Here is a 23,981-nt window from a genome sequence, read left to right on the forward strand (position 1 = left end):
ACAGTTTTCCACAGTGGTTTTGATACAACTGAGTGACCTGCTAGGCCGTTTTGGAGGGCAGATAAGAGTCAGCCATATTGCTGTGGGTCTGGAGTCACATGTAGGGGTAGGAATTGTAGCTTTCCTTTTCTGAAGGATATAAGTCAACTATATGGGTTTATATGAAAATTCACAAAATGTTTGTGGTCAGCTGATATTAGCTTTTTATTACATTTATTTAATTGATTGAATTTAAATTTCCCAGCTGGCTTAATGAGATTTGAACTCATGTCTCTGAATCATTAGTCCAGGCCTCTGGATTACTAGTTTAATAACGTAACAACAACAAGCTATAGCAGGACACTCAGTTGTATCTGGAGATGAAAGGCAAATTGGACAGCAGCTTCCTGATTTCTGTGTTTAGCTGTGCAAGTTGGATGCATTGCTGTCCATTTTATTCTTTGATAACTGAGAGTGCTGGCAGCCTCACTATTATTACTACTGCAACATTTGAGCTGTGGCGTAGGAGAGAAGGTTTGGACCATTTGAGTGTTGTGACTGGGAGTTGTACGGATAGGATAGTCTATACCTAAACAGGACTAAAACCAATACCCTCATGGGGAGGTTAATGAGAGTGGTGGGGGGAAGGTTCTAACAAATGTGACAGAAATGTGGAAAAGGAAGCAAGAGAAGAAAAAGAAATTCATACTTTTATATAGTGCCCTTCACAAACACAGGATGTCCCAAAATGCTTTACAGCCAATGAAGTACTTTTGAAGTTTGGCCATTGTTGCATGTGTAGGAAACGTGGCAGCCAATTTGTGCACAGCAAGCTCCCATAAATAGCAATGTGATGACCAGATAATCCGTGTTGTGATATTGATTGAGCAATAAATATTGGCCAGAACACTCTGGTTAACTCTCCTTTGAAGTAGTGCTATGTGGTCTTTTACATATACCCGAGAGGGCAGGTGGGGCCTTGCATTAATGTCTCATCCACAAGAATGGAATGAAGTGTTATGCTTGATTTATTTTTGGGCTCAAGTCCTGGAGTCGAACTGGAGCCCACAATCTTCTGATTCAGAGGTGTGAGTGCTACCAACTGAGTTACGGCTAACATACAGGAGGAAGGAATGGAGTATACCAGAATTTGGTGAACATGGAGATTAAATCAAATTTGAAATTTTTGAAGAGAACTATATAGCATTTCTGATTCAAGTAATTAAAAATGAACCAAAAGAAATATAAAATACATAAGAAAGTAATAAGGTTTTTTATAAGTGAGAGTACCTGCACCAGATGGACTGCAATAGTTCAAGAAGGCAGTTCCTCAAGGGCAATTAGGGATGGGCACCAAATGCTGGCCTTGCCAGCGGCACCCAGACCCACAAGAAGAAAAAAATAGATTTGTAATAAAATGATAGTTAAGGCAAGGCTAGGTTCAGAAAAATCTGTAGCTAAAGAGTGGCTGGAGTGTGGAATTTTCCATTGAAGCAGAGTGTTTGGAATCTTTAAGAAATAAAATAGTTGCTTGAAAAAGTGGAATAGGGAAGGATGTGGAGGGAAAGCATCAGGGTGAATTAGACTAAGTGACTAGTGGAGAAAATAACTGTGCAGATTTGATAGGCCAGATTAGTTGGTTCTAAATAAGTCCTGAGTTGCCTTATTGAGGAGATGGAATACAAAGCAAAATGACTTGCATTGCACCATAAAACTTTGGTCACCCCATCTGAAGTACTTTGTACAGTTTTGGTCACTTGATAAGACAGATGCTACTTTCATTGATTTGAGCACAGAAGTGAGCAAACAAGATGATTCCAGATATCAAGATGGGTTAAGTATAGCAAAATACTATGGAATTAATAAGAAACTTTGCTACCTTTAGCCACAGGAATCTGCTAAACGGTTGCCAATTTGGATCCAAGTGGGTGGCTTGCTTGGTGATATGCTCAAGTCCAGAGATCAAGTGAATCTCGTCATGACCGAGGAAAGTAACTGTACATTTCTAGAACTTTCAGCAGTGTGTGTGTCATCGGCCATCATTGAGTTACTATCGTCTTCTGGCATATACAATGAACTGTTAAATTGGATTTATGACACTCAAAAGACAAAAAGGTTGAATCATAATATTGTGCGAAATGGATTTTTAAAATATTTTTGGGGAATATTATGTTATTCTGTGTGTGTATGATTTAATTAAGCTGGGCAGAGATTAATAGGAGACAGGTTGTCTCGGGGGTGTAAAACATGAAAAGGATAGAGGTGTTAGGTTTGAGGAACAAGTGAATAAGTTAGATCTAACATTTGCTTTTTTACATAAGTGGAGAGTTTATTTGAATATCAAAGGAGAGTCAGAGGTAACTAGAGACATGTTTGCATCATGTAGGAGTTCCATAGGTAAGTCGAAAGGCGGGATATATTTTATTGACCCGAAAGCAAAGACAAGATGGGACCACGAAAGATCTTATATTTGAAAGGACTTGAGTTTCAAAGAGGTGTGAAAACAATGGAACCTGAGATGAAAGGAGGAAAGAGGTATTTTAGAATTATTGTGGAGAGGTTGGGAGGTTTGAGCTGTTGAGCTGAGAGAGGCGAGATGTAACAGCTGGAGCTGTGGCTGAGAGAGGATGCAATTTGAATCAACCGTTCTGTCGAGCTAGAAAAGCCTTGGGCTGCAAAAAGCAGTTTTATTCTGAAGTTTGGATTTTCACAGCAGAGTAGAAGAGAGTTACAGGTCATGTGCTCTGCCTTTATTGAAGCTACAGCACTTTGCCTTGGATTTGTTTTATAGTTAAACATCTATAAGGTGGGGGTGTTGCCTGGAAGCTGTTTACCCGTGGGTCTGACCATTTTTGGGGAAATGTTTTGTAAGACTAAGATAACTGTGTAACTGTAATCTTGTGTGCTTAAGTTTTCTGTTATTTTTGTTAATAAAACTTTTACTTTTAATTTTTAAAGTCCCATAAGTGTTACTGGACTTCTTACTGCTGAGATCAGTACGTCCCGTTCTCGTTTTTAGAATTTAAAAAAAGGGTATGGCCCATAAGCCAAGCTTCCCTCTGGGATTTGGTTTGTGCAGCAATTAACATCAGCTGTGGTCATAACAATATGGATCATTTTATTACAGTACTGAAGCAAAGTTTCCACAAGGAATGTGTTAGTCCATCCTCCTCCTTGACATCCACTAGATAATTTATGAAGAGCAGAAGTGATCAACTTGCTATCTCTCTACAAGGTGCTTGATTCCCTATTAGAAAGAAGGTCAGCAATCAAATCACAATGTAATACAATTGGATAGATTTGTATGGCGTTATCACAAAACCTGCAGGGCCACATTCATGAGGCATTTGGCTTTGTTGCAGTTGTCATTTTAAGAGTCGTTCAGTATTTGGTACAAAATGTAACTGTTAAAGGTGGATGTTCTGGCAGTTGGATTCTATAGTGTTAGATAAACAGCATTCAATGCTACACTGTAAATTGAGTTGTCTACTAAGTCATATATGTCAATGAAGAACTTCAATCTATTTCTATACTTCAGTGATAATTAACGGAATGCTTCTTTTGCACTAGAATGTTCGAAATGAAACCAAAAGCGAATTGGAACGGCTGTTAAAAATCAACGAGGAACATACAGCTTATCTTGCTAACGATGAAGTTACAACAGTTCGTAAAAACCTGGAAGCTAAAAATGTAGATGTGGACACCATTCTGGTAAGTGAATGTCACCAAATTGACATCTTCAAATATTTCACTTACTTTCCAAATTAAACAAAATATGCATGAACTGACCTGTTTTGTTATTTGTTTCATTACATACCAATTATTATTTAGATAATTATTTGTCATTTTGAGATTCTTATTTTTGATCCAGTGGTGACAATTTGAAAGAGCATGCTTTGCAGCTTCAAGTCTTGTTTCTGAAAGATACAGTAAAGTCCCACCATTCACTTCCTCTTTCACAAATTTGCATATCTGTACAAAGGTGTTAGTACACCAAATTGCCCATTGTAGGCCCAATTGTTCGCTTATCTGTGGTGTTAAAAATAAAAAAAAATAGAAGCCAACTTTAAAAAATGCTGAAAAAAAGAAAACACTTAAAATGAAATTTTAAAAAGCAGGTGTCCATTACGTATTTCCTGCAGTAGAAAGTGAGCACTGTGTGTCCATCGCCTGCTATTGTTGAACACGTGGGTTTTCCTTGTTGCTGTGATTTAATTCTTGATCACAGTGCAGTATCTGGGCAATCTTTAAGCCTGTACAGTACTGTATTTAAAAATGAGTGAGTCAGAGCCAAGCAGTAAATGTCCTCAGAAAGTGATGGCACTTGCCCAAGAAGTGACAACATTAGATGATTTACGAACGCAGCCGATGTTATTTGCTGAGCAAGTCAAATCCCAGAGGGAAACTTATCTTATGATTGTAGCTTTTTTTTGTATTCTGAAAACAAGGGGAAATCTACTAATCCCAATAGCACTTCTAGGATTTTACTATTAGAAGATATATTAACAAGAACAAGAAGAAAAAAAACTTAAGTATGCAAGATTAAAATTACATAGTTAAACAGTCTCCCAAAAAACCCACTTGGTCAAAATACACAAATAAACTACTTGGCAACAGCTCCCTTATAAATGTTTAACCATAACAATCCAGTAATATTACCCAAAGTGAAAACAGCTGCTACTTTAATAAAGTATACCATGCACATTCTCACTCTCTTCCACTCTGCTGTGAAAAAAAAAATGATTGAAGTTCAGGAACAGACTGTTCCCTGAAAACAAACACTCCTCTGGCTTGAAACTGGATTGCTGCTTCAAATTCACAACTTTTCTCAGCACAGAGCTGGGGTCAGGACATTTCCCCCACACAGCCAACACAACTCAACTAAACATCTTTCCTTAAATACCCTTTACCTCTTTGATTGTGGACTCCATTTTTCTAAGCACCTCTTTGTACTCAGCTTTTCCAAAATGTAAAAATCTTTCATATCTTTTTATTGCCTCCACTTTCGGGTCAAATACAATTGAATAACCTTCCCTTGTTTACCTATGAAACCTTTGTAAGTTGTTAAAGTCCCCTGTCACTCCTACACTCCCTTTGAAACTTAACAGCTGAAAAGTCAAGTTCCTACTTATAATGCAAATTTCAAACCCAACCTATTTATTCGTACAGTAACTTCTCCATAGCCCCTCATTACAAATGCATCCATTTAGCACCTTGACCTTTCAACTCTCTGCTCCCACAGATAAACTGTCTTTACTAACCCTCCCCCAGTTTAATTGCATACACACACACACTCTCACTCTCCCCCTCTCCCTCTCTCTCCCTTTCCCTCTCTCTCTCTCTCCCTCTCCCTCTCCCTCCCTCTCTGTCTCTCTCTCTCTCTCTCCCCGCCCCCTCCCCACCATATTCCCAAAAATACTTTTAAAAAACATCCATCTTCGCAACTGAAAAACTGTGCTAGTGCTACCATTCTGGCCAGGGAATAGTGTCAATGAATCTACAATTAGATACATTAGGAAGTCTGAAGATAAAATAAGGGTCAGTCTTAGTGTCTCTGGTAGAGTCGTACTGCCAGGTTAACTTTTGTAAGTAGGAGAGATCCATCCACACTTGGAAGAAATTGAGAAGTTACTAAATGTGTGGATAGAGCACCTGCCAACAAAGGAGGATCACAGTTAACGGTCCAATCATTAGAAATAAGGCGCTTGAATTATACCAGTGCATAAAAAGCATTAAAGAGGGTAGTGCTGGTGCTACTGGTGATAATAGTGATGATGAAGGTGGTGCAGAAGGGGCCTCTCCTCTGCCTTCCAGAGGATTTTCAGCCAGTACAGGATGGTTTGATTGCTTTGAAAAACATTTTGGTCTGTATAATATGAAGTTGATCAGGGAGGCTGCATCAGCTTACTGTGTAACTGCAGGAATGCATTGAGGAAAGAGGGTACCAGGCAGAGCAGACAAAACTGGCCAGTCCTGGAAAAAAATGCCAAATAGGACTTGCATTTCCAAAGAAGAAAGGACTGCACCTGGCTTTAAAGTGGCAAAGGACAGGCCACTATGTGCCAATGTGGCTGGTTTTAAGTGTAAACAAATGCTGGTTTGTAGGTCACAAAACCCTCGAGCCTTTAAAGGGAAAACTAAATCTCATCAACCGGTTTGTTTGGAAGGCTAACAGCAATGCCTGGATTACAGCAGCAATATTTGAAGACTGGTTTGAGAATTGCTTTCTATATGAAGTCAGGATTTATCTGAGGGAAAATAACTTGTCCTTCAAGGTTCTACTTATCCTCGATAATGCACCTGGACATCATGCTGTCTTGCAGATAGCCATCCAGACACTGACATTTTGTTTTTATCCCCAAATATAACCTCACTTATCCAGCCAGTGGACCGGTTGGATGGGTCATTGCATCCTTCAAAGCTTACACGGAAGTTTCAACCACATTCTCAACATTATGGAAACAAACCCTCAACCACTGTCCATGATTGCTGGAAGGAATTCAACACCCTTACAGCAATAGGGCTCATGGGATGAGGCTAGAGAATCAACTATAAATGTCTGCTGGGAAAAAAAGTTTGGCCTGTGACTGTGAATGATTCTGCAGTGTGAATGAGTTGGAAAAACAAGTTGGAAGGGATGGATTTGAAGACCTGGCCACAGATGCAGTAGAGTTGCTTCTGTCTCATCAAGAGGAACTCTCTAAAGGGGAATTGGTGGAACTGATAAATTTAAGTGAATTTAAACAGGAGCAGGAAGAGCCTAAGAGAGCTAATTTTACATCCAAGCTGATGGCAGAACTCATAAGATCAGCTGAAGATTTTTTAAAAACAGGCGATAGACTATGATACAAACATGGAAAGAAGCATTCTTTTTGTAGAGTGATTGATAATGCTATTGCTCCTTAGCGAGAACTTTAACAAAAGGTGAAGCAGTCAAAAATAACTTTTTATCCACATGAATACCCACGTCAGCCACTTCGCCCACTCCCTCCACCTCCACTCTCAAGTACTGCAAGTGTGGCAAATTTTACATTGTTCTTGTTTTATTCCTATGTTAAACAAATTCTCCAGTAAATTTCTCTTAAATTTATTTAAAACAGTCTTTATTGCCTTTGATGCATGTCAAATTTTAGGATGGCTGGAACCTATCTAATTGATTCCCATTGTAAAGTTCACGATTTCGCCATTTGCGAGGCTCTATGGAAACGTAGCCCCTGCGAGCGGCGAGACTTTATTGCACTGAATAAATGCAAGTTATTTCTACTGAGAAAGAATTGTGTGAAGATCTTTCTTCTTAGTGAATTGGATGTGGTCGGATGATTCTGATTAAAACAATTTTTGCAATGTTCTTAAACTTATTACATTCACTAAAAGCCAAGTTTTCTTGTTAGAAAATGTTACTGACTTCAATAAATACCTTGACTTATGTTTTCTTTTTCTCTAGATTAAAGATACTTGGCACCAAGTTTACCGAAAACACTTCTTGAAGAAATCGCTGAACCATTGTAATCTTTGCAGAAGAGGTTTCCACTATTACCAAAGGCATTTTGTAGACTCTGAGGTATGAAAAGGGATAATATAAAGGAAGGGGAGATGATGGCGTAGTGGGAATGTCACTGGACTAGTAATCCCAAGGCCTAGGCTAACGTTCTGGGGGCATGGATTCAAATCCCACCATGGCAGCTGGTAGAATTTAAATTCAATTAAATCTGGAATTGAAAGCTAGCCTCAGACCATGAAACTATCATCGATGCCCTTTAGGGAAGGAAATCTGCCATCCTTACCTGGTCTGGCCTACATGTGACTCCAGCAATGTGGTTGACTCTTAACTGCCATCCAGGCAAACCACTCAGTTTAATTTAAGGATGGGCAACAAACGTGGCCTTGTTCGCGATGCCCACAGATAGTTGTTATTTTTCTTTACGGTTCTCACTATCTCCGCTGTACATTGCCTCTCAGATGCTGTCTTTCAAAATATCCATGATGGTAGTGGGTCCATCTTAAGTACCAAACGTAACAGTAGTAAAGGATACACAAGAAAACATGAAAATCTGGCAAGACTACCTTATATAGTTTAAAAACTATATATATTATATATATATATTTTTAACAATACCTTTATTGTACTGTGTATTACAGGGCATTTCAGACACATAATTAGATATTTTCTGAAGGTTTCACTTGTCTGTTACTCTCAGAACAGATTGTTCGAATCACAACTGCAGCACAGCCTTGCATGCCAATAGAAGGAAGGCAGAACTGACCAAATGTTTATAAAATCCATTTAAGATCTTTAACTGAAATGTCCACTATAGTGAGGCAGAAGTATCATATTCTTGCTTCAAAAAGTAATGAAATGAACCAGTATCCAGCCATGGAAAACAGTGTATGTAGCTGCATTCGATTTACTCTTCAGGTATTCCTGCAAGTATCTCAATTTTTCAGTAATTTATAATGAATACCTTTTACTCTTGGAGCCTACATTTAAGTTTGCCTTGGACTGATGAAATTAATGTTGCTGGATGGGAGACTTAAGGTTCCAAAGTGTAGTTTTAATTTACTTACCAATAGGTGTTGCAACCCGTATAAACTGTTCACAAATTGGCATTGAGTAAGTAGCCTTGATTTAAGAAGGTGGTGTGGGAAATGGAAAATTTCACACTAGTGTAAAAGGGATTTCTGTTATGAATTTGGGGCAGAATTGTAAGACTTTTGCTTTGCATTGGCAGTATTGTACCTAACCTTCTTGATATTTGACTGACTGCCAACAGTAGGAACGCTGTTTCATTCTTCAGGACTAAGGTCACAGGACTAAGGACTGTAATCACAAAATTTGAAGTAAAAATATATGTGACTAAAAGATTGTCAAAATATTGTCTCTCTTCTCATTCCCTCCCCTGTCCCCCACAGCTGGAATGCAATAATGTTATCCTGTTCTGGCGCATTCAACGAATGCTAGCTATTACAGCAAACACACTCCGACAACAGCTAACAAATACTGAAGGTAAGTTAAGATCCTGTTTCTGATTAAATCTACATGTGTAACAACAACAACCTGTTTTTACATAGAACCTTTACTGTAATAAAATGCCCCAAGGCACTTCACAGTCGTTGATGCCAAGCCGCGTAAGGAAATATTAGGGCAGATGAACAAAAGCTTTGTCAAAGAAGCAGGTTTTAAGGAACATCTTAAAGGAGAAAAGAGAGGCAGAGAGGATTAGGAAGAAAATTTCAGAACTTCAGGACACAGGCAACTGAAGACATGCCCACCAGTGGTGGAGTAATTAAAATCTGGGATTCTAAAGAGACCAGAATAGAGGAGCACAGATATTTCAGAGAGTTGTGGGCCTGGAGGAGAGTAGGGTCAAAACCAGGGAAAGATTTGAAAATAAGGATGAGAATTTTAAAATCAAGGCGTTGCTTAACCGGGACCCAATTTGGGTCAAGAGGAGGTGCTGGGTGAACAGGACTTGGTGCAGGTAAGGGTGCAGTTTTGGATGATCTCAAGTTTCCAGAGGGTAGAACGTGGGGAATTGGCCAGGACTGCACTGGAACAGTTGAGTCGAGAGATAACAAAGGCATGGATGAGGAATTTAACAGCAGATGAGCTAAGGTGGGGCATAGTCTTGCATTGTTTTAGAGATGGAAATTGGCAGTCATTGTGATGGTGTGAGTATGTGGTGGGTAGCTGATATGGTGGCCATATATGATGGTAAGGCTACTAACAGCCTGGTTCAGCCTCGGGCATGCAGGGAGAGAGATGGAATCAGTTGTTAAGGCATAGCGTTTGTATTGGAGAACTAAGATAATGGGCGGAATCGTCCCAGATTTACACTAAGTGCGGTACCCCCCGGGCCCGAAGGCGGGTTTTCACGCCGTATCATCCCAAACCCGCCACATTATTTATGCATTCTCAGGAAACATGTTGTTTCCATGGCGGGCAGGCTCTCAATCGCCTGCCTGCCATCACCTCACTGCTTCATCATGCGTCACTGGAATGCCATTTGGACGCTGTGGAGCCCCCGTGATGTATTCCAGCCCCACTTTGGCCACAGGATGGGCAGCGGCATCACCAATCCAGCGTGGCAGCGGTGGTCAGTGCTGATGATGCACAGAAGAGGTTGGCCATCCAATGCAGATAGAGGATAAATGATCTCATCCACGCAGCCAGGGTAAGGCAATCACTTCATCACTCTAATCTCACACACTGAAGCCCATCACACGTTCACTGGCATCTCACTTACTGCCAGCTCAAGGAACATCACCATTCATTCTCTCACACATACCCTCACATGTCCATCTGGCCTCATCTCCTCTGCAGACTGCCTCCTTAGTCCTCACCATCTTAAGGCCACTTGCACAGATGAACATGTGCCCCCACACACACCCTGGGATACCCTCCTTCCCCAGTACCTGCAGCTCTCGTCCTTCAGCCTCTTCCCTTGCCTGAGGCCACTTCTCCCCCTTCCTCAAGCAAGACCTTGCCCTGCAGCCATTGAAAAGCCACCCACATATGGCTGACCTGGTAGATAGAGACCTACCATGATCCCCCTAAAAGTGATGTGGCACTGTCTGTGAAGCCTGGCACTGATGACTGTGATTGCTGACCAAAGCAAGGTAGGCAAGCAAACCTTGAAATCCCAAGCAAAGTGCAGCCCACCAAGTGTACATTGCTTATGTACTGTTGTGAAACACGGCATATTTTCCCATGGACGATCCAGCGGGGTGGTGGGGAGGGGGGGAGGGGGGCGGCAGTGATGGGCCTGACGGCTGGCCTTGTAATGATATGCAGATGTATTACAGGGAGGCTCCCAACATCTGATAGCAGGAAACACGGCCCGCCATTGGCGGGTGGAGCGGATGATCTCAAACTGGTTTCATGACGTTATGAAACCGATTTTTGGCCTTCTCGCCATATTGTCCACTCACACCACCGAACATGCTGCACAGAAAATCCTGACCAATGGCTTTGGTCTTCTCAATGTTTAATTGGAGGATGTTTCTGTTGAGCTGGTATTGGATATCTTAGCCTGTCCTCTGTTTGAAATTTTCTCAGTGTTTAAATTTCAAATTGGATACCAATTATTCTTCACCTGAGTAACATTTACTATCATGATTGGACTCCAGTTAAATTACATAGAGTCTCGGGTGAAAGTTTCTATATGTGTTCTATCCTTGAAAAGTAGCAATGGAAAGCAATTGGAGTTGTGTTCTATGTGACCTTAGAAATGTGATCAAACGTGTGAGTTGATACTTTAATAGGTGTTGATATATCAGTTTTTTGTTATATCAAGTTTCGTGGCTTGGCACAGGTTCTACGTTGGTACTGTGTGAATTGGGTTATTTTAAAAATGAACTGCCCAACAAAAACTTTCATCTAAGACTCAATCTGTTATAAGTACTCTGCAGTGGCTCTGAAGAATTTTCATTCTTTCCCACTGTAGTTTTATTATCGGTTGCTAATTGTGTATGAAAGAAAACAGAGTAATCAGGAGAAGTAGGATACTGATTTTGACAACATTTACTTTTAATTTTAATCAAAAAGTTTATTGGTGCATATGGAATTACAGTTTTTAAAGAAATCTAAAGCATGGGGTAGAGTATGAAGATTTTTTTCTGAAAAGCCTGTTTTGTCAACTGTGAAAAGCTGTCGCTTGTTTGTCATGCAATAATTGTCATTCTCCAATAGATGACAACTAATCAAGGTAAGATAAACACCTTGCTCATCACCTATCTGGCAGCAATGATCAGCAAGCCTAAAACTGACTCAAAGTAATTCATTGCTAGCATCACAACAGCTACTATTTAATGGTACAGAAGCTACGTAGTTAATTCTTTTAAGTAAATGGCAAAAATTACCATTCATCAAGAGCTTAAAAACTAGTTATGTTTTCCATCAATACTAGTGAGACGCCTTGAAAAGAATGTGAAGGAAGTGTTGGAGGACTTTGCTGAAGACAATGGTAAAAAAGTTCAACTGTTGACAGGAAGGAGAGTTCAACTAGCAGAGGACCTCAGTGAGTAATACTTTATACTCGTGTACTGACTGACAAGTGTTGTATTAATTCAAGGTGATCTCAAACTGAAATACTTTCATGAACCTGACTCGAGTCTAATTAATATGGTAGATGGACTTCTATAAAAATATACTTTTGATTTGCATGTTTGCTTATTATAATGATGAAAATCACCTGACTTGCATCTGTAGGAGTTTTTGATTGAATTAAGAGTTCACAGCTTACATTAACTATTTTAGTGAGATCAGAGGTGCGCTCATGGGCCTTAACTTCCAAGCTCCAGGGAGGGTACCCCAGAGATGTGCTGGGGAATCCTCTTCAGAAGTTCACAGGTAAGGTTTGCACAACAATTGCCCAGAAGTGCAAACCTCCTCTGTGCAATTGCCCTGCGCTGGGAACCATCCAAAGTTGTGATTTAAATTTCGAATTTCAGATGGCTCCGATTAGGTTAGAAGAAACTAAAAAAGTTAGAATTAAAACATCACCTAACTTCTGGGTAACTATTGCACAGATCTACACTGACTCCCCGCCTCACACCTCTGACTCTCCGCTCCGCCCCCCCTCACGAGACTCCGCCACCATTCTGGGGTCTCCCTATAACGCCCCCCCCCCGACGTGACTCTCCCCACCAACGGGACTGCCCCCAGCCCCCCAAACACTCCCCCGAGGCCTAACTCCCCCACCTCTTTCCGCCGATGACTGACACCCCGACACTCGAACCTTTTTTGTTATAACCATCATTTGGTTGCAAATCTTTACTAAAATATTTTGAGTCAATCTTTAAACAGTATTTTTTTGTTTTTAAGTAATACTTAGTTGAGGAATTTGTTCAAGTCTATAAATAACTTATTTTTTATTATTTTAGTCAAAAACATATGTTCATAAAATGACGTATCAGTGGCTGTCCTTGCATTCACTGATCACCCTCTGCTTTCCCATGATTCTATGGCATATATTCTGCTGTAGCAGGGCAATGACTGATGGTATTGCTGTGCCCATTTCATCTCGACAGTGTTTTGCACTGCAAGTTGCTAGAGGTGCAAGGTGATAATCAAGGAAATAGTATATTTGAAACCTGAGTGAACAAGGCAAGTGACTGTGTATTTCCGTAACCAATCAGATTGAAGAATTGTGAAGTTAACAATACGAAGACTGAGAAGGAAGTGCAGGTTGGAGTGGGTGAATTCAATGGTAAATAAGATGCAGAAAGAGACAGGGAAAGAATGCTTTGATTAGGTGAGAGGAAAAAGAGACGAAAAAGTTTAAAGAAAACGTTTCGTTTAAACTTTTACTTTTTTAATATGCCCAAGAACAATTGAAGCCATAAGGAATGTGCCTAGATACTTGTAAAAATTAATTTTCAGTGCCAGGTCGGTTCACTGGCATTAATGAACACTTATCGTAATGCTAAAACAATCTCTTGACAACTAATACAGGCTTAATTAAAAATATGCAAACCTTAAATGGCTGTAAAACAGGCTCCTTGCATTACTTCTAATTTTGTGGCGAGCTCAGTTCATATCTGTCATACAAGTGCAGCAAATTCATACTTTCAAATGCATTTCAATAGTGAGCCACACAGCGAGATGCTATTTTTGTGAAGCACCTCAGACAAAAACTTTTGTAATTCTATGTTTAACTGCTCATCTGTCCTTGCCTGAAGTTACTGTAACATTTGAGCATAAATAATGGAAAGTGCCATTAGACATGCCATTATATTGACAGCAAATTATGGGCCAATGCTTAAATATGAGTTTCTACTGGATATCTTGGTTGACTTTTCATTAAAATAATATTTTATATTGTTTTGGAACATCGTAAGCAACATTAATGCTTAACAAGGCAGCTGCAGAGTATGTGATGTTTAGTATCCTCACAACTAGCCTTTACAATGTCATGGATGAGGAAAGCAATCTGCGGTTCTGTCTCTGGTCAATAAGTGGCAGTATTTACTACATTTAAAATGATTCAGTCATCATGTAATTGTACTGCATGCATTTTCATGGCATGAAATTAATCATGTTTGGCTCTGTTGCTAAGGAATATGCTAATTCCTGGATAACTCTAATTGGTATGTATAAAATTCCAATTATACCTTTGCTGTATACTTTACGATGTTTGGTTACAACCACTGAAATTAATGAACTGGGCAATTAATAGAACAATTCTTTAGCCACCCGTTAATTGCTATTTTCAACCACCTCCCTGTGCTTGCTGACCTATAATGGCTCCCAGTTAAGCAACGCCTCATTTTTAAAATTCTCACCCTTATTTTCAAGTCCCCCCATTGCCTCACCCTTCCTTATCTCCAAGTTTTCCAGCTCTCAGGGATATCTGCACTCCGATGCTGGCATCATGAGCACTCCCAATTTTAATTGCTCCAGCAATGGTGGCCGTGTCTTTAGCTACCAAGGCCCTAAAGTCTGAAATTCCCTCCTTACACCTTCTTCTCTTTCTATCTCCACCTTTAAAGTGCCTCTTAAAACCCACTTCTCTAACTAAGCTTTTAGTCATCTATCCTAATATCACCTTTTTTGGCTGGTGTCAGATTTGGTTTGATAATGCTCCTGTGAAGTGCCTTGGAATGTTTAAGTTATTAAAGGCACTATATAAATACAAATTGTTAATGTCGTTCTCTCTATTACTGTGGCCAGTTTCTGCTACTTGGTGCATCAGTAATATTTATTCAGGGCCCTTGTTTTGGCCATGATGGTGAACTGCCAACCCTTGCCATACTATTTGGTCCAGTGCTCCACTAAGATCACCTCCGTAGCTAATAAATCTATCACTAACTGTCAAATAGACTGACTGGGATTTTACTGTTAAAGTGGATCATTAAATAAAGACTGTGATAAATCTCTTGTGTACTATCTGTCTATGCTGTAGATCTAAAGAAAAACTATTTTATGATTTGAGTAATAATGGATTAAAAATCTGATGGACTTTTGATTATGTTGAGGCAGAACATAATGTCCTGTGTCATAGAATATGGCATATTTTCTGAGCTTGACTGATTTCAGATACTGTTGTTAATTAGTTAGCTGCAATTTTTCCTGTTGATAATGGGGTTATTTAGGGTGGGTTTGTTCAGATATTTCTACAGAGCATGTACAACTGTTGATTTTTCTTTACTATTCAATGTGTTGTTGCCTATAGAAAAACTTGAATTTTCTAAAAAAAAATGGAAGTTCTCATGAATTGAGCCCTTCAGCGTGTGATATAAATCTTTTTTCACAGAATCTTAACAACACAGAAAGAGACCATTCAGCCCATCATGTCTGCACTGGCTCTCCAAATAAGCATTATGACCTAGTGCCATTGCCCTGTCTTTTCCCCATACCCTTGCACATTGTTTCTATTCAAATAATCATCTAATGTCCTCTTGAATACCTTGACTGAACCTGCCTCCACCATACTCCCAGGCAGTGCAATCCAGACCCGAACCACTCGTGTGAAAAAGTTTTTTCTCATGTCACACTTGCTTCTTTTGCAAATCACTTTAAATCTGTGCCCTCTCTTTCTTGATCCTTTTACGAGTGGGAACAGCTCCCTATCTACTCTGCCCAGCCCCCTCATGATTTTGAACATCTCTATCAAATCTCCTCTCAGCTGCCTTCTCTCCAAGGAGAACAGTCCCCACCTCTCCAATTTTTGTGTTTATAAATTAATTAATGAAGTTACTTCTGGAAAAATATAATTTAGAAGTTTTATGGAACACTGTGATGCAAGCTCTATGCTACAAACCATAATTTTTTAAAAAATCTTATGAATGTGAAATCCCTTTCATTAAGGCTTAAGTAAGTCAGAAAGTAATTTAAAACCATTAGTAATTTATTCACAAACAGATTGTTACCTTTCCCAAGATATAATTTGTTGTTTCTATCATTTGTTTTCATGGCATTTAGTAAAGGAAACATAAAAGACTTGTATTTATACTGTGCCTTTGACAACCTCAAGATATTCCAAAGCTCTCTAGAGCCACTGAAGTACTTTTGAAGTATAGTCACTGTTGTGATGTAGGGAAATGCAGTTGCCAATTTACACACTGGAAGATCTCACAGACAACAATGAGATACAGAACCAAATAATCTGTAGTGATGTTGGTTGAGAGATAACAATTGGCCAGAAACCCCCTGCTCTTTCATATTGCCATGAGACCTTTAACATACACCTGAAGGGGCAGACATAGCTTCGCTATCTCATGCAAATGACAGCCCCCAGCACTCCCTCATTACTGTACGGATGTGTTATCTGTATTATGTGCTCAAGGCTCCAGAGTGGACCTTGAAGTCACAAACTTCTGACTCAGAAGTGAGATGGCTACAACGAAGCCAAAGTTGGCACTTCAGTCTAAAGTTAAAGCAATATTTCTCATAGTTATGGTACTTTTAAAAGTATAAATAAATCTTAGCAATGCATGCACCAAGGAGCAGATTTCATTTGTCTTTCATCAGACCTGTTATTAGCATTTAGAGGGGCATTGTCAATTTGGTGTGTTGATCACATTTTGCAGCAAGGTGCCAATGTGACTTTCATTAAAATATGAGGGTTTTGTGTTTAAACAGTACAACATGTGAAATGACCAGGTGAGGAGGAGTGAACTGGCTCCCCTCTATTCAATCTTCTTGGTTGGTCACAACAATGATTTAAGTTTCTATTTTACGAGGATATGCCCTTTTCCAAATCAGAATGTATTTAACAATTTAAGCTGTGAGCAGTAAGGAGCCAATCAAACAAGGCTTTCTTGAGTCAAAGAAAGAGCAAATTTTTTAATCCCTAAACCCAAGAAAAATAATAAAAACGTAATTTCACAATTCATCCCTCATGCAGTCACTAGGGCACACACACACATATCAGAAATAAGGAGAGATGGAGCCCATATAAAAAAAGGTGAAATAACGTACGATTCAGTGTCCTTGAATGTCCTTGAGGTGTAGATTTTAAACATTGCAGAAGATTTAGGTTAGCTAGTTTCTTGGATGCAGTCAGATGTAGAAGATGTTGCATTTATTATGAAATCTTGGTTCGTTAGGTTTCTGGTAGAGTTGGCTTCTCAAACCAGGCGGCACACTTATTTCAAAAGAACAAGAAGGAGAGAGCGAGCAGCTCTCAGTTTGTTTCCTCTGCTGAAGGCTTTTTTGACACCACCAGTGTTACTTGCAGTCTCTCTCTAGTGGCTGGCAGCCTTGACTTGAAATATTTCACCCATTGTGCCTTTCCGAGAAATTTTGGGTAGGTCTGTCTGTGGCAAGTAGTGTTTCAATATCCAGTACTTTACATTTTTAATGTTTCTATCTTAGACAGTTACAAGTTTCAACAGGTGTCTGGATTATAGGAAATGTCTCCCTCTTCACACTCTCCTGAGGGTAATTTGTTGGTTTCTCACTTCAACTCGGAATGTAGCCTTGCAATTTAAAGCAGTTTGCTCTGTCTCAGTTCAAATTGCAAAAGTTCCAGTCAGTTGAAAGTTTAAAAGTCATATTTTCAAAAATAAAGCGGCATGAACTCATAACGTATGAAGTACTCTAACCTCTTAGCACAACCCCTCCAATATATTAGCTCCATAACTAGGACCATAGAGAATTATGATCAAACTTCTCCCTCAGTGCTGCTATTCACTGATGAGACTAGTAGCTTGTAAAACTTGTACAGAATAGGGTAGATACGCAGAACAGCATCTCTACATAGAGGGGAAATATAAAGACAGAAACTGCCTTAATTGCCAAAACAGAATTGTCGATTCTAGTTTTCTCAGGAACTTGACCATCTCTCAAGTCCATTCAGAATAGCAAAGCAATGCAGCTTATTTTTGTGTATTCATCCATTGCACTGCATTCCTTCATCTAGTTGTGAAAGATGACATTTCTACTTTTAACGAGTCATGGTTAAAAGTATATATTACCTGTTAAATGATAAATTATTTCCCATGTTTTTCCAGAAACAAAGGGAGTACTGAGTCAAAATGGTGAAGGCCACAAGACTTGAGCACCTAATCTTGGGCAGCACAGTGCAGTATTGAGGAAATGGTGCCCTGTTTAAAATGCCATTCCTAGGGCTGTTTAGTCAGTCTGACGAGTTTGCACCAAAGAAGCAGAACCTCAAAAGCCGTAATTTCTGGATTATCACCTGGGCCACGTGCATAGGACAAATCAGATTAGGGAGATGAATGCGTAGCTCAAAGACTGGTGTGGGAGAAGTGGGTTCCGGTTCATGGGGCACCGGCACCAGTACTGGGGAAAGTCGGATCTGTACTGTTGGGATGGTCTACGCCTGAACCGTGCTGGGACCGGTGTTCTTGTGAGCCATGTAACTAGGAAAGTAGAGAGGGTTTTAAACTAAGTAGTGGAGGCAAAGGATCAAATTTGGGAAGATGTGATAAATCAAAGAGTGAGAAGGCAAAAGAGAAAGGTATTATTACAGGAAATGAAAAACAGACCGTGACAGGAAGGGATAGAGAGCACAAATCTAACAGTAAATCAACAGATGAGACTAGAGGTTATGAAAAGAATAAAAGGATAAAATTAAAGGCTCGGTATTCGAATGCACAAAGCATTCGAAACAAAACAGAAAGAAACATAGAAGCATAGAAAATAGGAGCAGGAGTAGGTCATTCGAGCCTGCTCCACCATTCAGTATGATCACGTCTGAACGTCTATCTCACCATTGCAATCACGTGCTCCCCATATACCCCTTGATGCCTTTAGAGTCCAGAAATATCTCTATTTCCTTCTTAAATATATTCAGTACTGTTGGGACGGCCTACACCTGAACTGTACTGGACTGAGAATGCACATAGAAATAAATAAGTACGATTTGATAGCCATTACAGAGACATGGCTGCAGGAGGACATGGATTGGATCTGAATATTACAGGGTATAGGACATTCAAGAAAGACAGGAAGCAAGGAAAAGGTGGAGGGGTGGCTCTGTTAGTTAATGATCGTTAGCACAACAGAGAGGGATGATCTAAGTTCAGGAAACCCGGATGTGGAAACGGTTTGGGTAGAGCTTAGAAATGGTAACGGCAAGAATTCACTGTGGGAGTCATGTACAGGCCCCCTAAAAGTAACCTCATGGTAGGGTGGAGCATAAAGGAAGAGATAATAGAAGTTTGTCAGAAAGGCACAGCAATAATCATGGTAGATTTTAATCTACTTATAGACTGGAAAGGTCAGATGGGTAAAGGTGGCCTGGATGAGTTCATAGAATATTTCTGGGATAGTATCTTAGAGCAGCATGTTCTGGAGTCAACCAGAGAGCAGGCTACACTAGACTTGGTATTATGCAACAAGATGGAATTAATTAATGTTCTCATGGCACCCCTAGGTAGTAGTGACCATAATATGATTGAATTTTCCTTTCAGTTTTAGCAAGAGAGGAGTCGGTCCAAGATTCTGTTTTTAAACTTAAGCAAGGGCAATTATGAGGGCATGAAAGCAGAGCTGGCTAAAGTGAATTGGCAAATCGGGTTAAGGCATAGGTCGATAGAGATGCAGTGGCAGATATTTTAAGGGGATATATCAGAACGCACAGTATAGATACATTCCAGCGAGCAATAAAAAGTCCAAAGGATGGACACACCATCCGTGGTTAACAAGAAAGGTTATATCAAGTTTAAGAAAAAGCATATAATTGTGCAAAGATAGGTGGAAGGTCAGTAGATTAGACAGGATATAAGGAACAGCAAAGGATGAAGAAAAGATTAACGAGGAGGGATAAACTAGAGTAAGAGGGAAAGCTAGCTAGAAATATAACAGATAGTAAGAGTTTCTATAAATATTTTTAAAAGAAACGGGTTAATAAAGTGAGCGTTGGCCCTATAGAAAGTGAGTCTGGAGAATTGATAATGGAAAACAAGGAAATGGCAGATGAGTTGAACAGGTATTTTGCATTAGTCTTCACTATAGAGGATACAAGTAACATCCCAAATCAGGAAATGGAAGGGAGGGAGGAACTCAGGAAAATTACAATCACCAGAGAAGTGGTATTGAGTAAATTGTTGGAACTGTGGGCTGATAAGTACTCGGGCCCTGCTGGACTTCATCCGAGGGTATTAAAAGAAGTGGATAGTGAGATAGTTGATGCGTTGGTTTTAATTTTCCGAAACTCCCTAGTTTTCGGGGAAGGTCCCATTAGATTGGAAGAAAGCAAATGTAATTCCATTATTCAAAAAGGGAGGGAGACAGAAAGTAGGAAACTACAGGCCAGTTAGCTTAACATCTATCATAGGGAATATGTTAGAAGCTATTATTAAAGAAGCTATAGCAGGCCAATTGGATAAGTTCAAGGTAGTTAGGCAGAGTCAACATGGTTTTGTGAAAGGGAAATCATGGGGAGAATTTTATCGCCGTTGATGGGGTTGGACAGGAGCGGGCGTGTAGCCGATTGCCGCCATTTTACGTGGGTGGGCCAATTAAGGCCCACCCAGCATGACACGTACCCAGAAGCGCTGAGCGCTCCCTGTGTGGGCGGGGGGAGTAGGCTGAGTTGGGGCCTGCACTCTTTCGTGCGCAAAATTCTCCCTGAGGCACAGAGCTGCCTCAGGGAGATTCGTTTGATCTTTTAAAATTTTAATGAAGAAAAAAAATTTTTTAAGACAGTGTCACATGACCTGGGACATATCAATGAATTTTAATTTAAAAATTTATTTAATTTTTAAACCCTTCATGAAACCTCATCCCGCCCATGGATGAGGTTTCATGATAAATGCGAAGGCCACCTGGGCTCTTCGCCTGCCCGCCAACCTTAAGGTTGGACAGGCAGCTCAGTTAATTATCTTAATTGGAATCTAAATAGCCTTAATAGGCCTTTGACAGTTTGGCGGACGCGCAGCCAACTCCGGTGTGTGCCTGCCGCACTGAAGATCTGAATGACGCGTGGTGACATTGGGAAGCACGCCCGACGTCACCACGCATTATTTTATGCATCGGTGAAGGGGCCTGCCCGCTCGCTGAACAGAAGATTCCGGCCTGTGTTTAACCAATTTATTGGGGTTCTTTGCTGTGGATAAAGGGGAACCAGTGGATGTACTGTACTTAGATTTCCAGAGGGCATTTGATAAAGTAGCACATCAAGGATTATTGCATAAAATAAAAGGTCATTGTATAGGGGATAACATATTGGCATGGGTAGAAGATTGGCTGGCTAACAGGAAGCAGAGAGTAGGCATAAAGGGGTCTTTTTCAGGTTGGCAAGATGTAACATAGAAACATAGAAAATTGGAGCAGGAGTAGGCCATTCGGACGTTCAAGCCTGCTCCACCATTCATTATGATCATAGCTGACCATCCAACTCACTAGCCTTCTCCCGCTCCTTTGATCCCTTTCGCCCCAAGAGCTATATCTAACTCCTTGAAAACATACAATGTTTTGGCCTCAACTACTTTCTGTGGTAACGAATTCCACAGGCTCACCACTCTCTGGGTGAAGAAATTTCTCCTCATCTCAGTCCTAAATGGTCTACCCCGTATCCTCAGACTGTGACCCCTGGCCCTGGACTCCCCCACCATCGGAAACATCCTTCCTGCATATACCCTGTCTAGCCCTGTTAGAATTTTATAGGTTTCTATGAGAGCCCCCCTCATTCTTCTGAACTCCAGCAAAAATAATCCTAACCAACTCAACCTCTCCTCATATGCCAGTCCCGCCATCCCAGGAATCAGTCTGGTAAACCTTCGCTGCATTCCCTCTATAGCAAGAGCATCCTTCCTCAGATAAGGAGACTAAAACTGCACACAATATTCCAGGTGTGGCCTCACCAAGGCCCTGTATAATTGCAGCAAGACATCCCTGCTCCTGTACGTGAATCCTCATGCTACGAAGGCCAACGTACTATTTGCCTTCTTTGCCACCTGCTGCACCTGCATGTTTATCTTCAGCGACTGGTATACGAGGACACCCAGGTCTCGTTGCACATTCCCCAAGTGGTGTGCCATAGGGATCAGTGTTGGGGCCTCAGTTGTTTACAATTTATATAAATGACTTGGATGAAGGGATGGATGGGACGGATGCCAAATTTGCTGATGACACAAAGATGGGTAGGAAAGTAAGTTGTGAAGAGGAAAAAAAGAGGCTATAAAAAGATATAGATCAGTTAATTGAGTGGACAAAGATCTGGCAAATGGAGTATAATGTGGGAAAATGTGAAATTGTCCATTTTGGCAGGAAGAGTAAAAGAGAAGCATATTATCGAAATGGTGAGAGATTGCAGAGCTCTGAGCTGCAGAGGGATCTGGGTGTCTTAGTGCATGAATTGTAAAAGGCTAGTATGCAGATACAGCAAGTAATTAGGAAAGCTAATAGAATATTATAATTTATTGCAAAGGGAATTGATTACGATAAGGGGGCATTTTCAGGATGTCAACCTGTAAGTAGTTCAGTGCCACAGGGATCAGTGTTGGGGCCACAATCATTTACAATATATATTAATGACTTGGATGAGGGAAGTGAATGTGCTATCGCCAAGTTTGCGGATGACACAAAATAGGTGGTAAGTAAGGCAAGTAGTGAGGATGACACAAAGAGTCTGCAGATGGATATAGACAGGTTAAGTGAGTGGGCAAAAACTTGGTGGATGGAATATGACGTGGGAAATGCGATTATGCACTTTTTCATGAAGAATAGAGGAGCTGAATATTATTTAAATGGAGAAAGACTGTAGAAAGTTGCAGCACAGAGAGATTTGGGGTCCTTGTGCATAAATCACAAAAAGCTAGCATACAAGTTTAGCAGGTAACAGGAAAGGCAAATGGAATGTTGGCCTTTATTTCAAAGGGAATGGAATATAAAAATAAGTCTTGCTAAAACTATACAAGGCACTAGTTAGACCACACCTAAAATACTGTGAACAGTTTTGGTCCCCTTATCTAAGGAAGGATATACTGGCATTGGAGGCAGTCCAGTGAAGGTTCACTAGGTTGATGCTGGGTATGGAAGGATTTTCTTGTGAGGAGAGGTTGAGTAGGTTGGGCCTGTACTCATTGGAGTATAGAAGAATGAGAGGTGACCTTATTGAAACATAGAAGATTCTTTGGGGGCTTGACAGGGTTGATACTGAGAGGCTGTTTCCCCTTGTGGGAGAGCCTAGGACCAGAGGGCATAATCTCAGAGTAAGGGGTCATCCATTTAATTCAGAGATGAGGAGGAATTTCTTCTCTCAGAGGGTAGTGAATCTGTGGAATTCTTTACCGTAGAGGCTGGGTCGTTATGTATATTCATGGCTGAGACAGACAGACAGATTTTTAATGAGTAAGGGAATCAAGGGCTGTGGAATTGAGGATTATCAGATCAGCCATGACCTCATTGAATGGTGGAATAGACTTGTTGGGCCGAATAGCCTCCTCCTGCTTCTATGTCTTATGACCTTAATACAAAAATAGGGAGGTTATGCTTCAGTTACACAGAGCACTAGTGAACCCAGTTCTGGAATACTGTGTACAATATTGGTCACCTTATTTAAGGAAGGAAGTAAATGCATTGGAAGCAGTTCAGAGAAGGTTGGCCAGACTAATAACTAGAATGGGTGGACTGTCTTATAAGGAAAGGTTGGACAGGCTAGGCTTGTTTCCACTGGAGTTTAGAAGAGTAAGAGATGATTTGATTGAAGCATATAAGATCCTGAGGGGTCCTGACAGGGTAGATGTGGAGAGGATGTTTCCTCTTGTGGGAGAATCTAAAACTAGGGGTCACTGTTTAAAACTAAGGGGTCACCCATTTAAAATGGGATGAGGTGAAATTTTTCTACTCAAGAGGGTCATGAGTCTTTGGAACTCTCTTCCTGAAAAGGTGGTGGCAGCAGAGTCTTTGAATATTTTTAAGGCAGAACTAGATAGATTCTTGGTAAGCAAGGGGGTGGTGATAGGTATCGGGGTAGGCGAGATGCATGTTTGAGGTTACTATCTGATCAGCCATGAACTTATTAAACGGCGGAGCAGGTTTGAGGGCCGAATGGCCTACTCCTGCTCCTTGTTTGTATGTAATGCCATTC

The 23,981-nt window shown here is 40.4% G+C and overlaps 1 protein-coding gene across 8 annotated transcripts in view; it reads left to right on the forward strand.

Annotated features, from left to right (window-relative positions):
* The window catches only part of opa1 (OPA1 mitochondrial dynamin like GTPase), a 133,233-nt gene that overhangs the window by 87,114 nt on the left and 22,138 nt on the right, over positions 1-23,981 (forward strand). For all 8 annotated transcript variants that reach the window (XM_078563877.1, XM_078563875.1, XM_078563879.1 and 5 more), the window contains 4 exons: positions 3,550-3,690; positions 7,424-7,540; positions 8,890-8,983; positions 11,886-11,996. In XM_078563877.1, coding sequence (XP_078420003.1) covers positions 3,550-3,690; positions 7,424-7,540; positions 8,890-8,983; positions 11,886-11,996 — 463 coding nt within the window. The remainder of the gene's footprint in view (positions 1-3,549; positions 3,691-7,423; positions 7,541-8,889; positions 8,984-11,885; positions 11,997-23,981) is intronic.

The sequence above is a fragment of the Cetorhinus maximus genome, chromosome 19 (assembly GCF_964194155.1).
Source record: "Cetorhinus maximus chromosome 19, sCetMax3.hap1.1, whole genome shotgun sequence".
In the NCBI taxonomy this organism is placed as follows: domain Eukaryota; kingdom Metazoa; phylum Chordata; class Chondrichthyes; order Lamniformes; family Cetorhinidae; genus Cetorhinus; species Cetorhinus maximus.